Source organism: Megalops cyprinoides, chromosome 6 (assembly GCF_013368585.1).
Source record: "Megalops cyprinoides isolate fMegCyp1 chromosome 6, fMegCyp1.pri, whole genome shotgun sequence".
Classification (NCBI taxonomy): domain Eukaryota; kingdom Metazoa; phylum Chordata; class Actinopteri; order Elopiformes; family Megalopidae; genus Megalops; species Megalops cyprinoides.
Genome location: NC_050588.1, coordinates 31,905,754 through 31,925,285, shown reverse-complemented (window position 1 = coordinate 31,925,285; position 19,532 = coordinate 31,905,754). Strand labels below are relative to the sequence as shown.

The window sequence follows — 19,532 nt, the reverse complement described above, 5'->3', positions numbered from 1 at the left end:
GAAATATTTTAATTTTAAAAAATATTTTGGCTACTTTGAATTATCTAAAATAGTTAATAATCTAGAGTTTTCATTTTTGTAACACTTTTTTGGTTGCTGCATAATTCCGTTTGTGTTATTTCATAGTTCTGATGCCTTTACTATTATTCTAAAATGTGGAAAATAAAGGAAGAAGGGCGTATCCAAAATCTTGACTGTTACTGAATATTATGGTCAATTACAGCACATTTATCTCCATATCCTTACCATATGGATATCTCCTGTGACAGCAGCTTTTACCAGCTCTGACCAGCCATCATAGGGCCAGATCATCATGGTGATTGTAGTTCCAGGAACAATCTGATTATCTCGGAAAGTGGATTCGTCCATCAAAACACCTGGTGGCATGAAACAGTGTTATGTGATTTTTTTAAAAATCATGCAGATCATGAGGACGTATGAAGCAAATATGAATTTTTACTGTGTCAGTGACTAATTCATATACATACACTCAATAACCATATTGCACAAGTCTAATAATGCCTTTAATTCATAAATATGATTCTATATTTTTAATGTAGAAAACGCCTACATTTGGTAAGTCAAAGGTGCAATGATACATTTTGTTTTGAGTAAATTCATAGAAGTGTTTTCATCTTTATAATAATACCTTGGTCCAAGTAGCATAATCTCTGAAAATCAGATGGTATTCCTGCAATCAGTTCCAGGACACTCTTCAGTTCTCTGATCCTCATATTCGAACAACATGTCGGAACAACGAATACCTCTGCCGTGTCCCGCAACAAGATCCGAACACTGAAGTGAGTCTTGTTCGAGTACGAGTCATTGTGATTAACTTTCGATGCCTGAAACGACACCGTTTTAGCCGAGGTCATTACGCGAGCCTTTGTTTTCATCGAAGAAATCATTTCAATTATGTTAACAATCTGTGCTTAGTTCTAAAGAAATGTACGCGGCTAACAGACACGTGAAGAGCGCTGATTGTACGGGTTGTGTGTTTCGCAACTCCAGGGTAACCAAGGTAATCTTTTGTTTCCAAGTTTCGATGCGTGGCGCCTTACGGCTATTTCGATTAAGTAATTCAGATGCAGTCAACAGAACTTACACGATGATGACACGGTAAATGCAAACACCAAGTATACCAATCAAAATGATACTCCTTGAGCTAAAATTTCATACTTAAAACTAGCGCTAAATCTGTTGTACTTATACACAGGAGCAAAAACTTAAATAACAAAGCACACCTTTGTGTTATTGGATATTCTTGGGACTTAATGTATTTGAATAAATGTGTATAATATATCCAACCCTATGCAAAGCATTCAGCACATTGCATTGTCATGTCGGAAATGAATGTAGGCCTATCTAATCACATTAATCATGCTATTTATGAAGTGATCTTAAGGGTCGCCATTTGTAATAAATATTTAGATAGATAGATAAATAAATAACCATAAATCTCCATGTTCCAGTTAATCGAGGTAACATGCTAGCATTGTTTTCTTGAAACTAACTTTGGCTAACAATAATTTAAAAGTCTAATTCTCTTAATTACACCAAGTCTTCCCTAAAATAATAAAGAAAAACGACAACCAATCTCCATAAATTTGAAAGGTTTTAATGAAAAACGTTGTGCCCTACTGTTGATTTGGAAAACAGCTTTTTCAAACATAGTTACATTTGTGCATTTAGGGGGCGCGTTAAACAGACGAGCGTTCAAGGTGAGTGTTTCACCAAGCGCAGCGTGTAACTTAAATTAAAATAAATGGGCAAAATTCAATAGCTTGCCTGTATGTTCCTAACTCCAACCACTACTTTGCGATTTGAATAGAAGATGGCATTAATGACTGGCCTTAATTAACAAGTTTGGTAGCTTGTGTGAAAAAAGGTAAACCGTCCCTGTGAGTACAATTATTTTGCTACAAAATATTATAATGTATATTTCAGACATACAATGTAGGTTTCATGTTTCATATACATGCTGTAATGTATATTTCATTCGTACGCATATTATGAGGTGTCATAAACAGATGGAATAAGCTAAAATGTTGTTCAAACGTCATTTGATTTTTCACAGATGAAAAAAAAAAAGTGTACAAGCTTTCTGTGTGCCATTTGAAACTCCACCCCTTACACTGCATTAGGACACTGTGGCATTTAATGAATGCATGCTCGGCGCTTTCGGTGAACCGCCCACTCTGAGCACTCTGCTACATAACGCACCCCATACATCCCAAGTTACTAAACAAATCGGAAAGTCCTACAGTGCTTGTCTTTACACAGAGAATGGATTTTTAAATCCCAATTTATATTATTTTAATTACCGAATACTAAAAATAACAATACATAAACATCTTTAAAAAGAAACCATTGACAATTACAAAGGTTGTAAATGGCAAAGTTAGGATATAAAATCTTTAAACAAGGTACATAATTGAAAGAAAAAATAAATTTCATAAAATGTATGTATATATAAACAGTTCTACCACATTAAAAAATGAGACGGGCACAAATTGCACAGACAGAAGAGTTGAGTTGCCCCCTCAGTGCTGTGAACACCCCCACTGGAGGAGAGCATAAGGGAGGACAAACTTGAGACAAAAAAACCACTGTCATCAGCTTCATTTCTCTGGTCATTTCTACTGACAAACAATCTGCCTTTTTTTTTTACAAGGAAACAAAGTGGGGGGGGGGGGGAACAACACTTAAAGAGGAAAAAAAGTGACTTGGTGACAGCTCCCATAATTTGCACACTTGCATCTCCTCGGTTGATCTACTGACTGGCCTTGGTGCCTCTGGAAACCGCGGTGGCTTCAGCGGGCAGTACTCCTGCACTGCCATGCAGAGGTTCCGTTCAGAGGTAGAATGAACATCACTACCTCACACTCTGGACTCTCTGCCTTGTGGACCCGCTGTAAACCAGAAGGAGCCCCACCTCCCATGTTGGTTCCGCGCACACACAAACAAAGCAACAGTCTCCTTCGTTCATGGTCATTTCGCATCGGCCCCAGTCCAACGCAGACCAAAGGCGCTGGGAAATCGCTTGTTCCGGTCAGCAATGTGAGAGCAGTTGAGACTGGCTCCTGGTCTCTTGCTTTTACGACGATGAAGCTGCACTGATGCCCAACTGTGCTTTCTTTCTATTCCCTCTTTTGGGTCAGACTGCAGCACTTCACCATCAGCCCTTAGGTGATGACAGCACTACAAAAGGTCACATTCGCTACTCCTTGTAAACAAATTAATCCAGTTGAGACTCCCTGCACCAGCACAAAATATACCCATCCAGGTCGAGGTATTTTTTTTTTATCTAATCTGCACCAGTAAAGGGGATGGGCGTTGCAAAACTGGTGAATGTGGTGAGGGGAGCCACGGCTCATTCATTAGCTTTTAAAAAGTCTTTCTGATATGATTTCTAAAAACAGAGGGTGGGAAAGGCGTCTCTCAAGCAGTAGTGGTTATCGAGGCCTTATGAAGCCAAGGAGAGGCAGGCTGTGAGATGGGTCCAGATGAGCTTACAGGAACCTGAGGACTTTCTGGTGACATAGGGTGGCTACAGGGTCTGTGTGCTGGGACACAGACAAACAGTGTCAGCTGGAATATCACCTGGGATCAGTGCCATTTTCAGGCATGTTAGCATCTATTGTTCAGATCAGTCCCCCTGAGTTAGTGCATACCTCCAAGCCATTTTTTCTTCTCCTTTTTAAAGAAATTCAAGGGAGGGAAAAAAATCTAATATTTATATCAACTGTACAATAACCTTTGGAGAGCCAGCTTGTTGCATCATACAACAAGTCTGCATTTACAGAATCTGAGTCATAAGATACTACAGAAGTGTGGAGATGTGGTCTTCTTGTGTTCCTTACCCCATAAGATGTTCTGCCCTGTGAGTGACTCACGCAGTGAGTGACTCCTAACTCCTATTCTCTGTTCCCTGATCAGTTGAGTCCAAGAGGTGAGAAGATACAAATTTTGTGTGTGTGTGTGTGAGTGCACCTGTGTGTATGCGTGTATCTGTGTGTGCATGCATCACTGGATTGGTGCTGGTGATTGTTGCAGTACAGGGGCTGTTAGAGTTAGATTAAGGCTGCCGTGTCGATAACACATCTGGTGGGGTTCAAACTGGCAAAAAAGCGCACGTCCCGGTCTTTGTCAGCCTGCAGAGCCATGACTGTCTCCTCCAGCTCATCTGAGTAAGCACAGCCAGGGTCTTTGAAGTATGCTGTTGAGAGGCAGAATGACAATACCATGCAATGAGCGAGAGACATTTAATGTTCCACATTTGTACAATAAGGTAATGGTAAGGAACAGGTCTTGTAGCCGTAAGGTTGCTGGTTCAATTCCCTGCTGGGGCGCTACTGCTGTACCCTTGGGCATGGTACTTAACCCAGAATTGCCTCAGTAAATATCCAGCTGTATAAATGGATAGCGTAAGAGCTGCAACCTATAAACCTGTTAAGTTGCTCTGGATAAGAATGTCTGCTAAATGACAATAATGTAATGTAATGCATCTACAGGCATAAACTGAGACAGCCTTAAGTGTTGAAGGAGAGTCCTAACACCACACTCAAACAACAAAGAGTCTATTACTGGGGGAAAAAATGTTACTTTTCGATAAATATTTTTTTTTTTTTTTTTTTTACACTTAGCTGTGGCTTTTTCTTGTCTTTTACAAACCACCATAAACCGGACTGTTGTGAAACGAGGACTGCCAGTAATTGAGCTGAATCAATCCCAGTGACCCAGTGTTGCGAGCTCACATAGAGCTTATTAACAAGAAGGCCTTCAAGGGGTCACTACTGCTGAAGTAAAGCTGAACGGAAGCGTTTGGCAAAATTCACTTTACCTTTTTCCAATATGCTCTGCCGCAGTGCCTTGGCTACCAGCACACGCACGTTGGCGACAGGGTCAGAAGACAGGCTCAGCAGGCTGGGTAGCAAGTGCTGAGCAAACTGGTCCATGGGCATGCAGTCTTCTTCCACTATCGCCTGGAATGAGGTGGGGGAGGGAAGACCAAGACAAAGCACATATCTTTCATTTCCCTGTTCCTTTCTTCGCTGGAAGTATTTCAACGAAAAAATGGAGGTGGATGCAGGGAGGTTTTTCAACGACGAAGCGGTCCAAATTAGGAACGTTAAATGTGGCGGTAGTGCCAGTAAAATGAGGAGAGTAGTCATGGCTGAGGGCGTTGCATATACACTAGGGTCCAAAATTACTGGCACACCTGGGCATTTTGTGGTTAAGTGTGGATGTCTTTATGTAGCTATTAGTTTTATCACTCGAACCTAATTTATGGTGTGGCGAAAACAGTTACATGTTTTGGCAACTATTAACATTTTCAAAACATCTCTTTATGTGGTTGGGACACGATGGCCTGATGACTACCCTTATTTCCAACATTTTAATAATATGTATGACATTAATTCTGCCAAACAAACTGACAATTCCATGACATTAACTTAATTTTAAAAGGTACCTACATACTTATTGAGTGCAGACAAGTGAACAAAAATGACCATCACTTCAATTAGGCCTGACTGAACGTTGCCCTGCCCCCTAATTGAACACTCATACTGAAGCCTATATAAACCTAACAAGGTTGGAACATGGTCACAGAAGATGAAGCTGGAATTGACATTGACATAAATACAGCTTTCCCAATGTCTGATGGAATATGCAGCAAAAATATTGTGGGTTTTCAGAAAAAAAAAGTGAGTGTCCCAATAATTTTGGACCCCAGTGTATATACGGTTATGATTTCACAAACCTGGCAGATGAAAGCGAACGCCTGGCGCCCAACCCACTTGGGGCAGTGGCAAAATCGGACGATGAGCTCATTGATGAAGTTGAGGCCCAGATCCTGGGCTCCACTAGCGTACATCTTCTGCAGGATCTCCACCACCTGACAGGAAGGACACAAATCTCATTTCACATACCTTCATCTCAGCAATTCACACCGATTACACCTTTCATGAGACCACCTTCACGTATTCTCATGGAAGATAACTGTGGTTTTTGCCATTTTTGCTATGTCTTGTTGTTCATGCAGCCTTATCACATGCACTTATGTACCTTTGCTTTGCAAGTCGCTCATGATATGGCACCTATTGACACCGAACTGTGGCGTCAGCCCGTTTCCTAGCAATATCCCAAATTTGGCCTTTATCTTGCCCCCTTCTCAACTCCTCACGTCTTCATTTAAAAATTAGTTTTCAACTGACCTACCTGGCTACACAAAGGCAAAAAGAAAAAAACATGAATAGAATGCTGGAAAGTTAATGGCCCTTTGTAGCCACTACAACAAAGATGATGGACTTACCAATTTGTAGGAGATCCACCTGACCTCAGACACTTTGTCAGAACAGAGTGTAAGTGCTATCTGTCTGAGGTAGTCATACACGTCATAGTGGCTGTACAACTCTATGATCAGGATCAGCTGCCTGCAAACAGAAAGAATCAAAGTTGGAAAAGACGTAAGATAAGATAATCCTTTATCTGTCCCACAGCGGGGAAATCTGCAGTGTTAACAGCAACATAGGGCAACAGTAGAAAGAAGAATAAGAAATAATAACAATAAGTAATCAAACAAGAATAAATAGTAAATAGTAAAATAAATAAAAACAGACAGTGCACAGTTTAGCAGACATTAAACAATAGACATTAAACAGTAATATTGCATGAGTGAGTTGTAGACATTAAACAGTAATCTTGCACATGAGTAGTTATAGACATTAAACAGCAACATTTTGTACGTGTGTGGTCCACTGGGAGCAGTGTTGATTGTCAAGGACATCAAGGAATCGAGGAATCCATATATCGAAAAGTTGAAGATAAGTTCAAACAAAGAAGAACTTACTCTGCGAGCTCGTATCGAAACCTCCAGTTTCTGCTGTTGTCTGTCACCATGAACTCCTGCAGCTGGTAAAGGTACTCCCGCCGTTTATCTGCGTGAAGCAGCTGCAGCAAAGTGTCAGAACAGACCAGTGAATAGATACGAAGTGGTGAGAAGTACCATGTATGCATGACAAATTCTGCGCGTATGTGATTGGGCGGAGTTTAATGTCATAATGTACAAATTCTGCAAATTACATTAGATGATGAAATATAATTATATTTTTTTATGTTTTTTTGACATGGGGCTTTCTGATCCTTAAGAATATAGTAAGTTTAAATAGCTCCATCATCAGCTTCATCATCAGCTTGTGAAAAATAAGAATGATCAACTCTGTTAATCTAATTTCTTGACGCATACATAATATTCCGTGATTTGGGTTCAAGGACCTGTAATAGACAGCACTATGAATAGCATACACAAACCTAATTCTGCCTGCCCAAACGCAGGCCATTTCTCACCTTGAGGAAGTCGTAGAGGTGTTTGAGGACACCGATGCGCACCTCATCCAGGTCCTTCAAGAAGCCGTTGAAGATAGGAACCAAATCTGCCGCTGTGAGCTGGTCTCCTAGGATCACTGCCAGCTCGTGTATGGAAAACGCCAATGTCCTGCGTACTTTCCACTGAGGGCAAGAAGATTAAGAAGTCAGTTATTTTTATGCTACTTTTTCTGATTTCATACAACTAGGACTTGTTACACTCAAAAGGAGTCCTTCAGTGGTTCACTAAGGTTATATATTGTGGGTAGGTCATATATCTTTTATAAGTGGAGGGCACTTCTCTTGGAAAATACTGCTGTGAGAATCATCCTCATATAGTGATGATAAAAACACTGGGATAGAATCATTCCTACACAACTGATATTGTAAGAATGATGCAGTGTGCCAAATATTTCTAAAATCATTTACAATTTTAATATATCCCTTTTTCAACTGCGCATTTTTTGCCAATTATTAAAGCACCTAGCACATACAATATTTTGAGAATAATGTTATGCTGCTAAGTGCCTGCATGTGCTTAGCTGAGTGCTTGGATATCAGCCCACGTGGCATATAAAGGAAGAAGCTTCATACTAATCTATAAGGCTGCCCTCTATAGCCTTACAATGGAAATCAGTCATGGACTGCAGTCATGGAAAGACTAAAAATGAACAAGTCCAACTGTAGTTAAGTGCACTGGCATTGTAGCTCACACAACACCAGCAATTTTTATGGTGACACTAAAATCATTAATGTGAAACATATTCTTATTTTTAAGGACTGCAGAAAAAAATACTGTACATTCAATAAAGTTTTGTACCCTGTTTGAAGCATTTAGCTGAGGACATTTTAAATTAAATAAGAGAAAAAAGTTTAAAACATACATGTTAATTTGACCCATTCATTTGGAACTCTGCTTAGAAGAATCAACCATTTGTAGGAATCAAAGCGTCCTGTATGGACATGGTTATTTTAAGCAGGGAGTACTGCAATTCTTTATTTGGTCTGAGAATGTATTAAATAAATGTATCTGCAAGGTAATGCCGACCTGCACGTCAGTGGCGAGTGTCTCGTAGGTGTCTTTGAGACAATGCCAGTTCTGCCGGCCCAGCGTGAGAGCCACTCCAGGCAGGCTGAAGGCACAGTGCTTGGTGATTTCCGTGTCCACAGTTTGAGCTCGAGCTGGATCGGTCATTGACAAGTACTGATCGAGCAGCTGCTGGGGGATCACGTTCTAGGGGAAAGAAGATAACGTTTAGAAAATTTCTTCATTACCCCACCTCTCACTAGAGCCAAGTCAAACTAATCTGATCAGATTTAGAAGATATCATTACCATTCTTATCATCAGTATCATCATTCAACACAACATAAAAAGGTGGCACTTATTTCCTTTTAAAGCCATTTATAATCCTTTCTTTTTCAGCCAGGGGTGGCTAGGTCATAACAGGACATCATTGGATTTCAGAGTTTTCTTTTTAATAAAACTTCCTGTTACATTAAGATGTAATTTCACCACATTTCTATGGATTGATTTACTGACCTGGACCTTGGATTTCTCCTCCTCACATTGCTGGTTGGGGGCAGAGTCCTTCCCTTCTTCCACACTCTCAATTAACTCAGCAGATTCCTGTGAGAAAATTTTTATTTTATTTTACAACCTTCCCCTCTAAGGAAGCTCCTATGAATCTGTGCAAAGTTTGGCCAGTTATTGTGTTTACATAACTTTTTACACCCTTGGACCTGATCACAATATTCACAAGCACCTTGCAAACGTGCTCACCTCATGGCTTAGTTCAGACTCCTCAGGAGAAAGGGGAGAGCTGGGAGGTGACTGTGGAGATGCAGGGGGGTCCGCCTTTTCCAGAATATAGCTCTCCGCGGGATCAGGTTCGAAGGCCGGGCTCGCGGGCGGAGGCGAAGAATCGGGGGCTGGCACCACCGTGGCCCCGTTGCTGTCTGCTGCGGCCTCCTCCTGCTCCCCCTCCTCAGACTGATTCTCCAGCTGGGCTGCCTTCAGCGCAGCAGACAGCACCTGGACTTGAGCTGCAGACACATATACACACATTAAATACATACACTTTTACAATGCCTGAAAAAAGACAACTGGTGATGAAAACCTACTACCAATACATCAATATAACAAAGAGGGGAAAGCATCTTAACACTGAGTGAGGCCACTGAAGGACACCCAGGGGTGAGCTGCTATATAAATTACTCCAAAGAACCTAACCTTCAACCACTTAAAAAAGCACCATGAAATTTTACGTTACGTTCATTTAGCAGACACTCTTATCCAGAGCAACTTCCAGCACAAGAAGGAACAGTGAGTGTTCTGTTAAGAGCTAATCGTCTCCTCCTTACCTTGCACATCTGGGTCATCCAGGTGGGGCTGCAGGCAGTCTAGCACCTTCTGGATTTGGGAGCTGGTTGCAGGCCCTTGGGAACCCAGGCTGGGCACCTCCTGTTCTTCCTCCTCTCTCTGCAAAAGCTCCAGGTCCTGGGTGATGTCTGGCAGCGGAGGCCTCCAATAATGAAAGGAGTTGTATGTGTCTTCGCTTTTTTGGGGTCCTCCCTTCCCCCCCTGTGTGATCGCAGCACAGGTTTGCTCCTGTCCCGCACAGATCGCTCCTTTGTAGTCTGCAGGGTCAGGACCAGGTCCTTGAGAGCGCTCACTGCTTTCTGAAACTGAGTCTGGAACTGGAGCGGAGCTGTTGTCTGCCTCAGGGGGTGTTTGTGCTGGTGTCTCTCTCTGGCAGCTCCCCGCCTCAGTGCAGGTCTTGGCTAACTCACTGCCACCTGGTGGCTCACACCTTAATGAACAAGAGAAAACAGCAGATCTGAGAAAACTGTCCTCAACCTATGTTCATGGAAGGTTAAAAGAACTCAATTAAACAAAACACTTAGCCACTTAGCCACTATTAGCCATTAGACCAGCAGTTCATACTTTTCAGGGGGAGACTTGGCGATGTCTCGCAGGGTCCCATCCTCTCTGAAGTGCAGGCCCATGCTGGAGGGATTGGCGAAAGTGGAGATGAAGCGGCCCAGAGACTGAAAGGCAGCCTGTCGCACCTGGGGACAGGAGAGAGGTGGCAGAGGCTGTCAGCACATCCTCACCGATACAGCATGGCACAGGGACTATGATTCCACAGAAAACATAGGATGGTACAGATTTTCTCAAACCGTTTCTTTCAGACAAGAAAGGAGACTTATGTGAAAGCAGGGATGAGCAATAAGAACAAAGAAATGAATAAAGACCTTTTTTTCTGATCACAGTATAAGTCACAAGCTTTATGTGACATTACATAACTTGTGTTTGAGCAAATGTGTTTGTGTCTGTAAATTTGCATTTGGGTATTTTATGTAATGTTAAACAGTTTCTACAAGCCATTTTTCCTCAAACCTCCCTGAAGTGCAAAACGAAGAAGAAACCTTTGTAAAGTCCCAATGCGTTTTCTTTGAACCAATTTTCAGGTTCAATATAACATGCATATTAGTTTTCATGACTCCCAGAGCTGGTGCTAAACTGGCTTGTTTCGTGCAGTTGCGGCTGCTGGTGTCTCAGAGCTCAGCGGGCTTACCCAGCGGGACTGGTCACTGATAAGGCTGATGAAGAGGGGGGACAGCTTTGTCCGCCGCACCTCCGGGGACGTGGAGTTCGAGACAATCATAAAGCACTCAGCACAGGCCTTGCGAATCCCCCACAGACTGTCCGAGCACAGGTCGAAGAACTTCGTCATCTGGGAAAATTATATAAAATGAGCAAATGTTCCCTCATTCAAAAAACAGCTTTATCCAAGTGAATACTCAAATCGCGATTACAGCTGTTCACATTATCCTCACCAGTAGCTTCTCTGTGGCCTCCTGGCCCACGATGGAACAGAACTCCCCAAAATTGGCAGCACACACCTGGCAGAATATAACAGAAAACACATTACACAACAGTATCAGACCAGGCTAACAACACTACCAGACCAGTGAGTGTGAGCATAACAATAATCAAGCCCTACCACAAGTTAACTTGTACAACCTGACCAGACAGCCTAGAAAGTAAGCCAAGTACACACACTACAGTCACTAGATAACAGAATCCAAAACATGTTGCGATACTACACATGAAGTAAACAGCAAGTAATACAATTAATACAAGCAGCAGGTGTTAGGGGGTGGAGATTGAAGTGTGAGGGAAGTACTCATTAAGTGCTGTTTAGCACTGGAGGGGGCTTTACCTTTCGGACTTGGAAGAGCCTGGCATCGCTGCACAGCTCACAGAATCTCAGGAGCAGCAGGTTCTCCACAGTGTCCCTGCTCAGCATGGTCACCAGCTTACACATGATCTGGAAGTCAGACAACTCAGCATGAGTTCAAGGGGAGAAAAAAAGAAAACATATTTGCCAGACAAAGTTGTGCTTGTCTGGTTTGAGCGCAAGGGGTCGGTCCCTTAGTGGGACACAGCAGTTACCACAGCTCCAAGGCTCAGACAGACTGCTCCAACAACCCGGATTGAGAAACATGTTCTAAAGAGTAACAGTCACCATAAATAAAACTTTCCGTTCAATGAACATAAAAACACACTAGAAACACACAGTGACAAGGGCAAAGGCTTAATTCTGTTGTTTCTGCACTTGTTACTTGTTGTGGTTTTTCCATTTTGTATTAGTTACTAAACTTTTTCAGGTGTGAGATACCCCCATGCCTGATACGCACCCCCCCCCCCCCACACACACACACACACACACACACACACACACACACACACACACACACACACACATACACACAGCCCCTCCAGCTCTCACCGCTACTGCCTCTATCTTGTAGTCGTCGTCGCTGCTGGGCTCGGTCAGGTCCAGCAGCACAGGGCAGACTTTGCTCTCCATGTCACTCTTGGAGATGAGGCCTTGCTCCAGCAGCACCAGCAGGGCGGCCTGGCTGGTCTTCCGCACCTGCGAAACATAGCTGTGTCACTCGCAGTACCGGCAGACACCCAGCGGGCCCCGCCATACTCAGTTACTGAAGATTATGCATTCAGCTGATACAGAACAAATGTGCTTTTACACGCCTCTCTGACATAGAAAAAGACAAGACCTACTTCTCCCTGATGTATTACCTCCTCATTTTAACACTGGTACTCTGCTTATGTTCTAGCTGTTACATAGCTGAAATTATTATTCCAAAGTATTCTGGAGACACAGTAGCGGTTACACAACACCTGCATACCTGGTTGTTTGGGTCAGTAAGGTACCGTACAACAATGGGCACCAGGTATCGGGAGAAGGCTGCTGGGAAGTTGGGGCGGCTCTCGTGCAGAAACATGGCGATGTTGGGCACCTGCTCCATCAGTTCAGCACGGACTGTGGGCTCTGAAATCATACATCACACAGAGTGTGCACAGCAGTTCTGTATGGTGCAACCTTCACAAGCCTGCATGAACAAGGTCATACAGAAATGGAAACATTGTTTTAAGGTATCTTCGTGCCTGGAATGTAACCTTCACAGGAAAACTGTGCAAAGAAAACTTAAGTATAACCTTAAGTCATTAATTGCATGAATAAGCAATCAGCGGTCTTAGCATGAATGTAACTTCACTGTCTCTGTCTCCTCAGCTCTGCCCAGAGTTCCCCTGCTGAGAAGAGGCTGACATGCAGGGCCATGGCATGCTTCCTTTAGTGCCAAATAAAAGCAGAGGCCAGAGTGGTACCTCTGACCTTGCATGCTTGAGCCACCTGATCCCTGAATTTGGTGGTTGAGGGTCTATGCTGCAGCTCCATATACATTAGTGATTTCTATAACGTGTATGAAATAGCAGGTGTTCTTAATTATGATGCATTTTTCGGTCCACTGGTATAAATGGCTGCCAATTGTTTGGTTAAAACTGTTAATAGGTTATGTTAATTAACATAAGTTTATTACGTCATTTTCCAAATCTGTAACTTTAAGGAAGTCACCACTGTGCATCTGTCACCTGCCAATCACACTCAGTGGACAGGAACACAAAATCCTTCTATGCCAGGTCCCAGGAAAACTCTGAATGTTCAAAAGAACTAAACAGCAAACCAACTACAGGCCACCAAAATACTTACCACTGACTTTTAAAAATGCTTTGCAAACACACAGTAAAACATAATCATAGCCTGTTTGTAAATATATAGTTTGCAAAGATACATTTGGGTATCTGAATAAATGATGGAAAAATTCATTGTAACAGTCTGCATTCATGTATTTTTAAGTGTAGTGAAGCGAAGTGTAAAGAGACTGTTGTCACAGTTTCACACTACTGTGTATTGAATTTACAAAAAAAAACAACAATGTTCAATTGTTGCAGGGAGAAAATTATGCAAGGGATTTTGTGATTAACTCAGGAGATCAAGCACAGGATTTTCCCCTCATATTTTTTTCAACCTTAAATTTACATAAAATTTTTAAAATCTCTATCACTCTCTCTACTTTTTCTTTAGCTTCAGAATACACTGCATTTAACAACATACATACCACCATCCTCTGACATTCTGGCAACGGTTTCCATGACAGCGACAAAGTCGTTCTCGTTGTCGCTGAACTCTCGTAGCACGTCCAACAGCCCACGTGCCACAATCTGCCTAGAGAGGGACATAAGCAAGGTGTTGGTACCAGGACTAGCACAGACTTGCACCATCACAGCTTTGAGTTAACCAGTTGCTGATGTACTTTAATGGGACAATATGAACACTGGGTTGGTGGCCAGACCCGCTTTACTGTGGCTGTTTTACTTCTCACAAACAAAAACTTGGAACTCCACGTGCCCTTTCCGAAAACAGAAACAGAAACTTCAAAATACAAATGCACACAGAAGGGCAGGGCTGAGAGATTGCTGGTGCAACTTGCACATGCAAGACTCCGCACTGGAGGAAATGCTAACTGAGGTCTTTAGAGCGGAGCGCTATCTGGCAGCACTTTCAACTTTATTTGACATGAAGCAGAAACCACATCAACCACAGTCACTTCTAAACCTCCTGTCTTTGAGAAGAAAAAAAAGCTCGGGCTCATGAGCTCGGGCTCTCTAATGCACTGCCAAAACTGGCTGGGTCAAATACAGTCAACGCGGTGCCCTTGTACCAGAGCCCAACCTTTCTATTAAAAGTTGTTACCCGCTTAACACACTAAATAATTCCTGGCTGTGCTTCAACTGACGAATGCACCAGAAGGCATGTCAGGGTCATTTATAGTGGGGATTACTGTGAGTGGTGTGCAGCAGTCATTCTGCACCAAAGCCTTCAGATAATGCAGAACTAAAATGACTTTCTCACTGACGTCATACACCCCTTGCAATTAGGAGATGACCATGACATCTTGAATATTTCAAATACAAGCATGAAATGTGAGAGGGAAAATAGAACAGAAATTGCTTGTTTTAATTTTAAACTGGCTGTATATATAATGTAAAATGGGCTTTGTTTATTTTAAAGGGTTTTAAAGGGTTTCTGTACCGTCACACAACCTACAGTGAGGAGTGCCTACACCATTCTTCAGATTGTTGCAGAGGAAAACATGTAACAGCAAATAGATTTCAAATGGGAATTTCTAAACACCTTAAGGCAACATTCCATGAAAGAAGCTGCTTCTTGTTTTGTAATGTAATAACCTGCAATATCCCAACACTTCAGCTGTGAAAATCAAAATGTGACGGTCAGTGCTGTGCATACCTGGAAGGCACTTTAATTAACTGAGAAGAACATGAGAGCACAAAAAATGACTTCCTAACAGTGAAAGGCTGAAGAGCAGATGCGTCACAAGATACAAGAGTCATGATTCATATGCGTTTTCCCACATGGAACTACTGTAACTTTTCAAAAAAACAACCACACCGTAAAAGCAGCCTGGAGAACTCCTTGAAAGGCGTCAGTGTTCCTCTAATCATATGTGAAAAACACACTTAGTTAAGCGGTTACAAGAACATCATGACCAAAATGCTGCAAAATTGGGATTTTTGGTGCAGCCTAAAGTTGCTTTAAACATCTGGCTGTGACAGCCGTGAGGTGTTAATCAGGTCCTGTATGAAGCATGAACAACAATGGATCTTTTTCTTGCCATAAATACTACAATCACAGATTCACCACCTTCCTGCCAAGTTCTACCCTCTTCTAATACTACCATCTTCCAAGGATCCAGTGATGAGTGGTTGGAGATTGGCGCTAAAAGTTGAGTGCTGTACCATTACAATTCCAGTAAACTACAGAGCGAAATTGCTTGGTAAGCTCTAGAAGAGGCTCTTTTTGTGGCCCTTGTTAAAACAATCAGCATCACCAGCGAAACAAGACAGCAATTTTACCACATCAGCTAATGCTATCCCGTTTGCAATCCCATATGTGATTTTACAACACACCCATGGAATTTATTCTAAGTACTTCCTACCTGTTGAAGACATTCTCACTGAAGGCATATTTCTCAAGCCGTCCTAAGGGAGTGAGGTTGTCCTGCCCTGCATCAAGAAAGGCAGTGATCCGAATCCCGTCGCACTCTGAACCATAGTCATCAAACCCGACTGTGGAACAGAAGGAAATGGAGAACATCAAAGGTGTATTTTCTTTAAACAAGCAAGAACACACACTGTCACCATGAAATTCTCCAATGGTAGGTCATCTTAATTAATGTAGTCTGCAACACTTTGTCCTATAAGCTGGTCATGATGACAATGTATGCTAAACAAACAAATAACATTGATATTCCGCTTGAAATAATACATTGGCTAATTTGAGTTTCAGTCATACTTAAGGTTAACCATTAATGTATTCCACACTGTGAAGGACTACTCTTGGGGAAAAAAAAATAATTTTACCAACTATATAGAAGTTTGCATGAACCCTGACAACCCATTTCATCTTAAAACATGATGCACAGGAATATGAGATTTATGCAAGGAAGACCAGGAATTAATGAAGACATGTATGTTTGTCAGATTTACATTTATTCTATGCCTTGCACACACTGACAGTGACAAAAGAAACTTTTGTGTCTTCAAAATGTACTGTAAACTTAGAACTTAGAAACACTTAACACTTAGAAAGGCTAGCTCCCCCCCATCCCCCCATCCCCGTATGTATTACGAGGATGCTATAACCTTATATAAAGGGTCAGAATGTGGTACAACCAGTCTACAAAACAGCGTGGTCTGCACAGGTAATAATAGCCCGGCCTGCACCCTCAGTAAGTCAGAGGGCTGAGAGCAAAGGGTAGTACTGTTGACAACAGTACATTCCACGTGTGGCTACGAGAATTCAGCAAACACAGCACAAAAACACATAAAACACTCCTCCTTGAAAGAGCTCCAGGGTTATGGTAACCCTGTCATTTCAACTTCCTGTTGACATTACATTCCTGGTTGCAAATCTGTGTCTGTTACGCTGTGCATTATTCACTACTGGTCTTAAGAGCTTATTTCAACCCCAAGCTGTGCCTCAAATGGACTTTGCACCTTCTTGCAGCTGAAAACATACCATAATAACATGCAAATATGCTAAATGCAATGTTCTTCTGTTTTAATACTTAAATGCACCATAAAAATTCAGCCTTATACAATAAAATAGAGGCACTACACACAACACAACAAATGCGTGTGTGTGTGTGTGTGTGTATGTGAGAGAGAGAGTGTGTGTGTGTGTGTGTGTGTGTATAAAGCTGTCAGGGATGTTAAGACTACACTTTGTTTTACATATTGCTAGCTGTTTTATTGCTAGCTTTCACATTCCTTATACTGTAGTTCCTTTTAGAAAGACAACAAATCTGATTAGGCAATAGGTCACAGCTTGATGCAAGGCTCAAGTTATACTTTATCAGTCATCGCTTATGGGAACAATTTACTTCTTTGTCTATGATTTAGGTATAAACACATTGTACTCTATGCCTCCAAAATGACTAAAAAGCAACTAACTGAATTGCAATCTAAATTCAGTCCATTTAACACTAAATGACAGTGTTAGGAGGTGGAGCGGGTCAAAATACTTACAGTCATCCAAATCATCATGACCATCTTCAAAGTATAAAGACAGACCTGGAAAACAATGACAATGTGCATATACATTTACTAAAAAATACCTTATAGGATAATGTAGACTCGATAGTTATTACACACTTTCCCAACAATGTACACTCAATTTACTAGCAATGAGTAAATTCAAACAGACACAGCTAGAGTTCAGTTATTTATACCGGACATCCACTAATATGAACATTTGAATCAGGGTCAGATGAAAATTCATTTCCAATTAAACACAACTAAAGAATTTTCAGAGACCAACAGAATTTCACACATTTGGTAAAACTGTATTATTTAGTTAATATGACATGTCCTAATCCATGGCATATTATATAGTTTGTTTTTTACATATTACATCAATAACCACACATCACTACCTCGAAATCACTTTTACAACGTTTGGTTTACAAGCACAACTCTCTAACACCACAACACGCTTTCGTTCCAACATTATTACGTTCCACGCCAGAGAGCTCTACATTTGCCTTTATGCGCAGTCAACATTAATAAAATATTTTAATCTACACCTGTATTTGCTTCGGTTTCCATTTTACACAGGATTGCTGTTAGAGCGTGGAATGAAAACATCTCAATTTATGTCAGGCGTTTTACATACTAAACAAGGAAGCTGTTTGCCAAAGTTAGAACAAGAATACTACAGCATTAAATTGTATTTTACATCACATATTAGGGTTATTCTCTAGACATACGCTTTTGCAATTTATTTTTGAATGAGCTAAAACGAATAGCGGTGCATTTGCGCATGAAATTCCACAAATACTTTCATCTGGAAGAAAATATATCTTCTTACTGAACGAACTTAAATGCACTAGACGCCAAGTCTGATGCACGCACAGACATCACATTCAGTATAGGTGCCTAAAACCCGGGTGACAGGTCGTTTTTAAAAGCCGATGCACACCTGTTCACCTCGGCTAACAAGTTAGCCAGAGCAAATAAGATAATCGCCATTAACGTGAGAGCCCCGCAAGTTCAGGGGATTTTGGCCGGTCTATCGATACTGTAACCGATTAGTCAGACAGCTCGCTTAATGTCAATCACAACCATTTTCTGGTGGCTATCTAGCTACGAAAATATGTCTGTTCCCTACCAATAACTTGCTCGATGGATAAATTCTGTCAACAAAGAATCAGCTGGTCAAGCTATAGACGGATAGCTAAAAGCTAGAACCACAGCCAAATGTTAAAACTTCAGCACTGTCACAGTTTAATTTCTAGCCAGGTAATAATAGTTCAACAAGGTCAGACAGATTGCTAGTTAGTTGGCTACAACTAGCTGGCAAACCACATTATGCATTTCTGTGTGATTTAGTCTGGTCCTTATTTGACAACTCAAATCTAGCATGTAACTACCCAAATCAAAACAAAGACACGACAAGATAGCAAGCCAGTGAGCTATGATTAACTTAGCTAAATGATGAGATAAGTTTTGTGCTCGCACTGGGGTTTATTTTGGTTAACACTTGCAATTAGGTTTGATCAATTGCTGATCCAACTAGCTAGCTAGCCAGGTAACATACCAAACATGGAATTAACGGAGTTAGATGGAATGACTGGAGTTAGCCAGACAGCTAATCGTTTCTGATTGTTAGCTAACGTTAGCCTAGCTTACAGGCCTTTCTGATAAACAGACTGGGGTAGCTAACACACTTCACAGCGAGGATGTGAAAGCAATCAATTTTACTTAACTAGACAAACAGCCATCCAAAAGCAAACACATTGTAAATAAGAAGCTAACGTTATTGAATGCATCGTCGACAGCTAGCTGTGAGCTTAGTTGAGGTGTTACCCAGCTAACTAGCTTGCTAGCTAACGTCATCTAGCAACCTAACACAGTCAGGTCATTAGATTCATGATTAAACAACAGTCAAGTGCTAGAGGTTTATATTACAAAGTAGCAAAATGTAGACACAATAAAACATTTTAAACTTTCAAAATAAAGTTGGCAAGCTTATCTACATTAAATTTCCTCACGTACCTGCCATCTTGATTTGTAAACTGTCCAGTTACCGTGTGGACTGTCAGAGAAAGCTTGTTAGTTATCCAGCTACTTCCTGAAATTACTTCCTGAAATTAATTTTTTAAATTCTACTTATTTATCATCATTTGTATTTATATAAATATCATGAGACTT

General features: G+C 41.4%; 1 protein-coding gene across 1 annotated transcript; it reads right to left on the bottom strand.

Annotated features, from left to right (window-relative positions):
• Positions 1-2,488: 2,488 nt before the first annotated feature.
• Positions 2,489-19,436, bottom strand: ppp4r1l (protein phosphatase 4, regulatory subunit 1-like). Its single transcript, XM_036532135.1, has 20 exons — positions 19,377-19,436; positions 17,349-17,393; positions 15,758-15,887; positions 13,859-13,965; positions 12,587-12,729; positions 12,166-12,312; positions 11,596-11,703; positions 11,210-11,275; positions 10,948-11,106; positions 10,314-10,438; positions 9,731-10,179; positions 9,150-9,412; positions 8,910-8,996; positions 8,417-8,602; positions 7,351-7,512; positions 6,854-6,954; positions 6,317-6,437; positions 5,765-5,899; positions 4,844-4,985; positions 2,489-4,219 (listed from the first exon to the last, which is right to left on the bottom strand). Exons 1-20 carry the CDS (start codon positions 19,381-19,383, stop codon positions 4,074-4,076), a joined length of 2,829 nt encoding a protein of 942 aa, XP_036388028.1. The 5' UTR covers positions 19,384-19,436; the 3' UTR covers positions 2,489-4,073.
• Between the last annotated feature and the right edge of the window lie 96 nt (positions 19,437-19,532).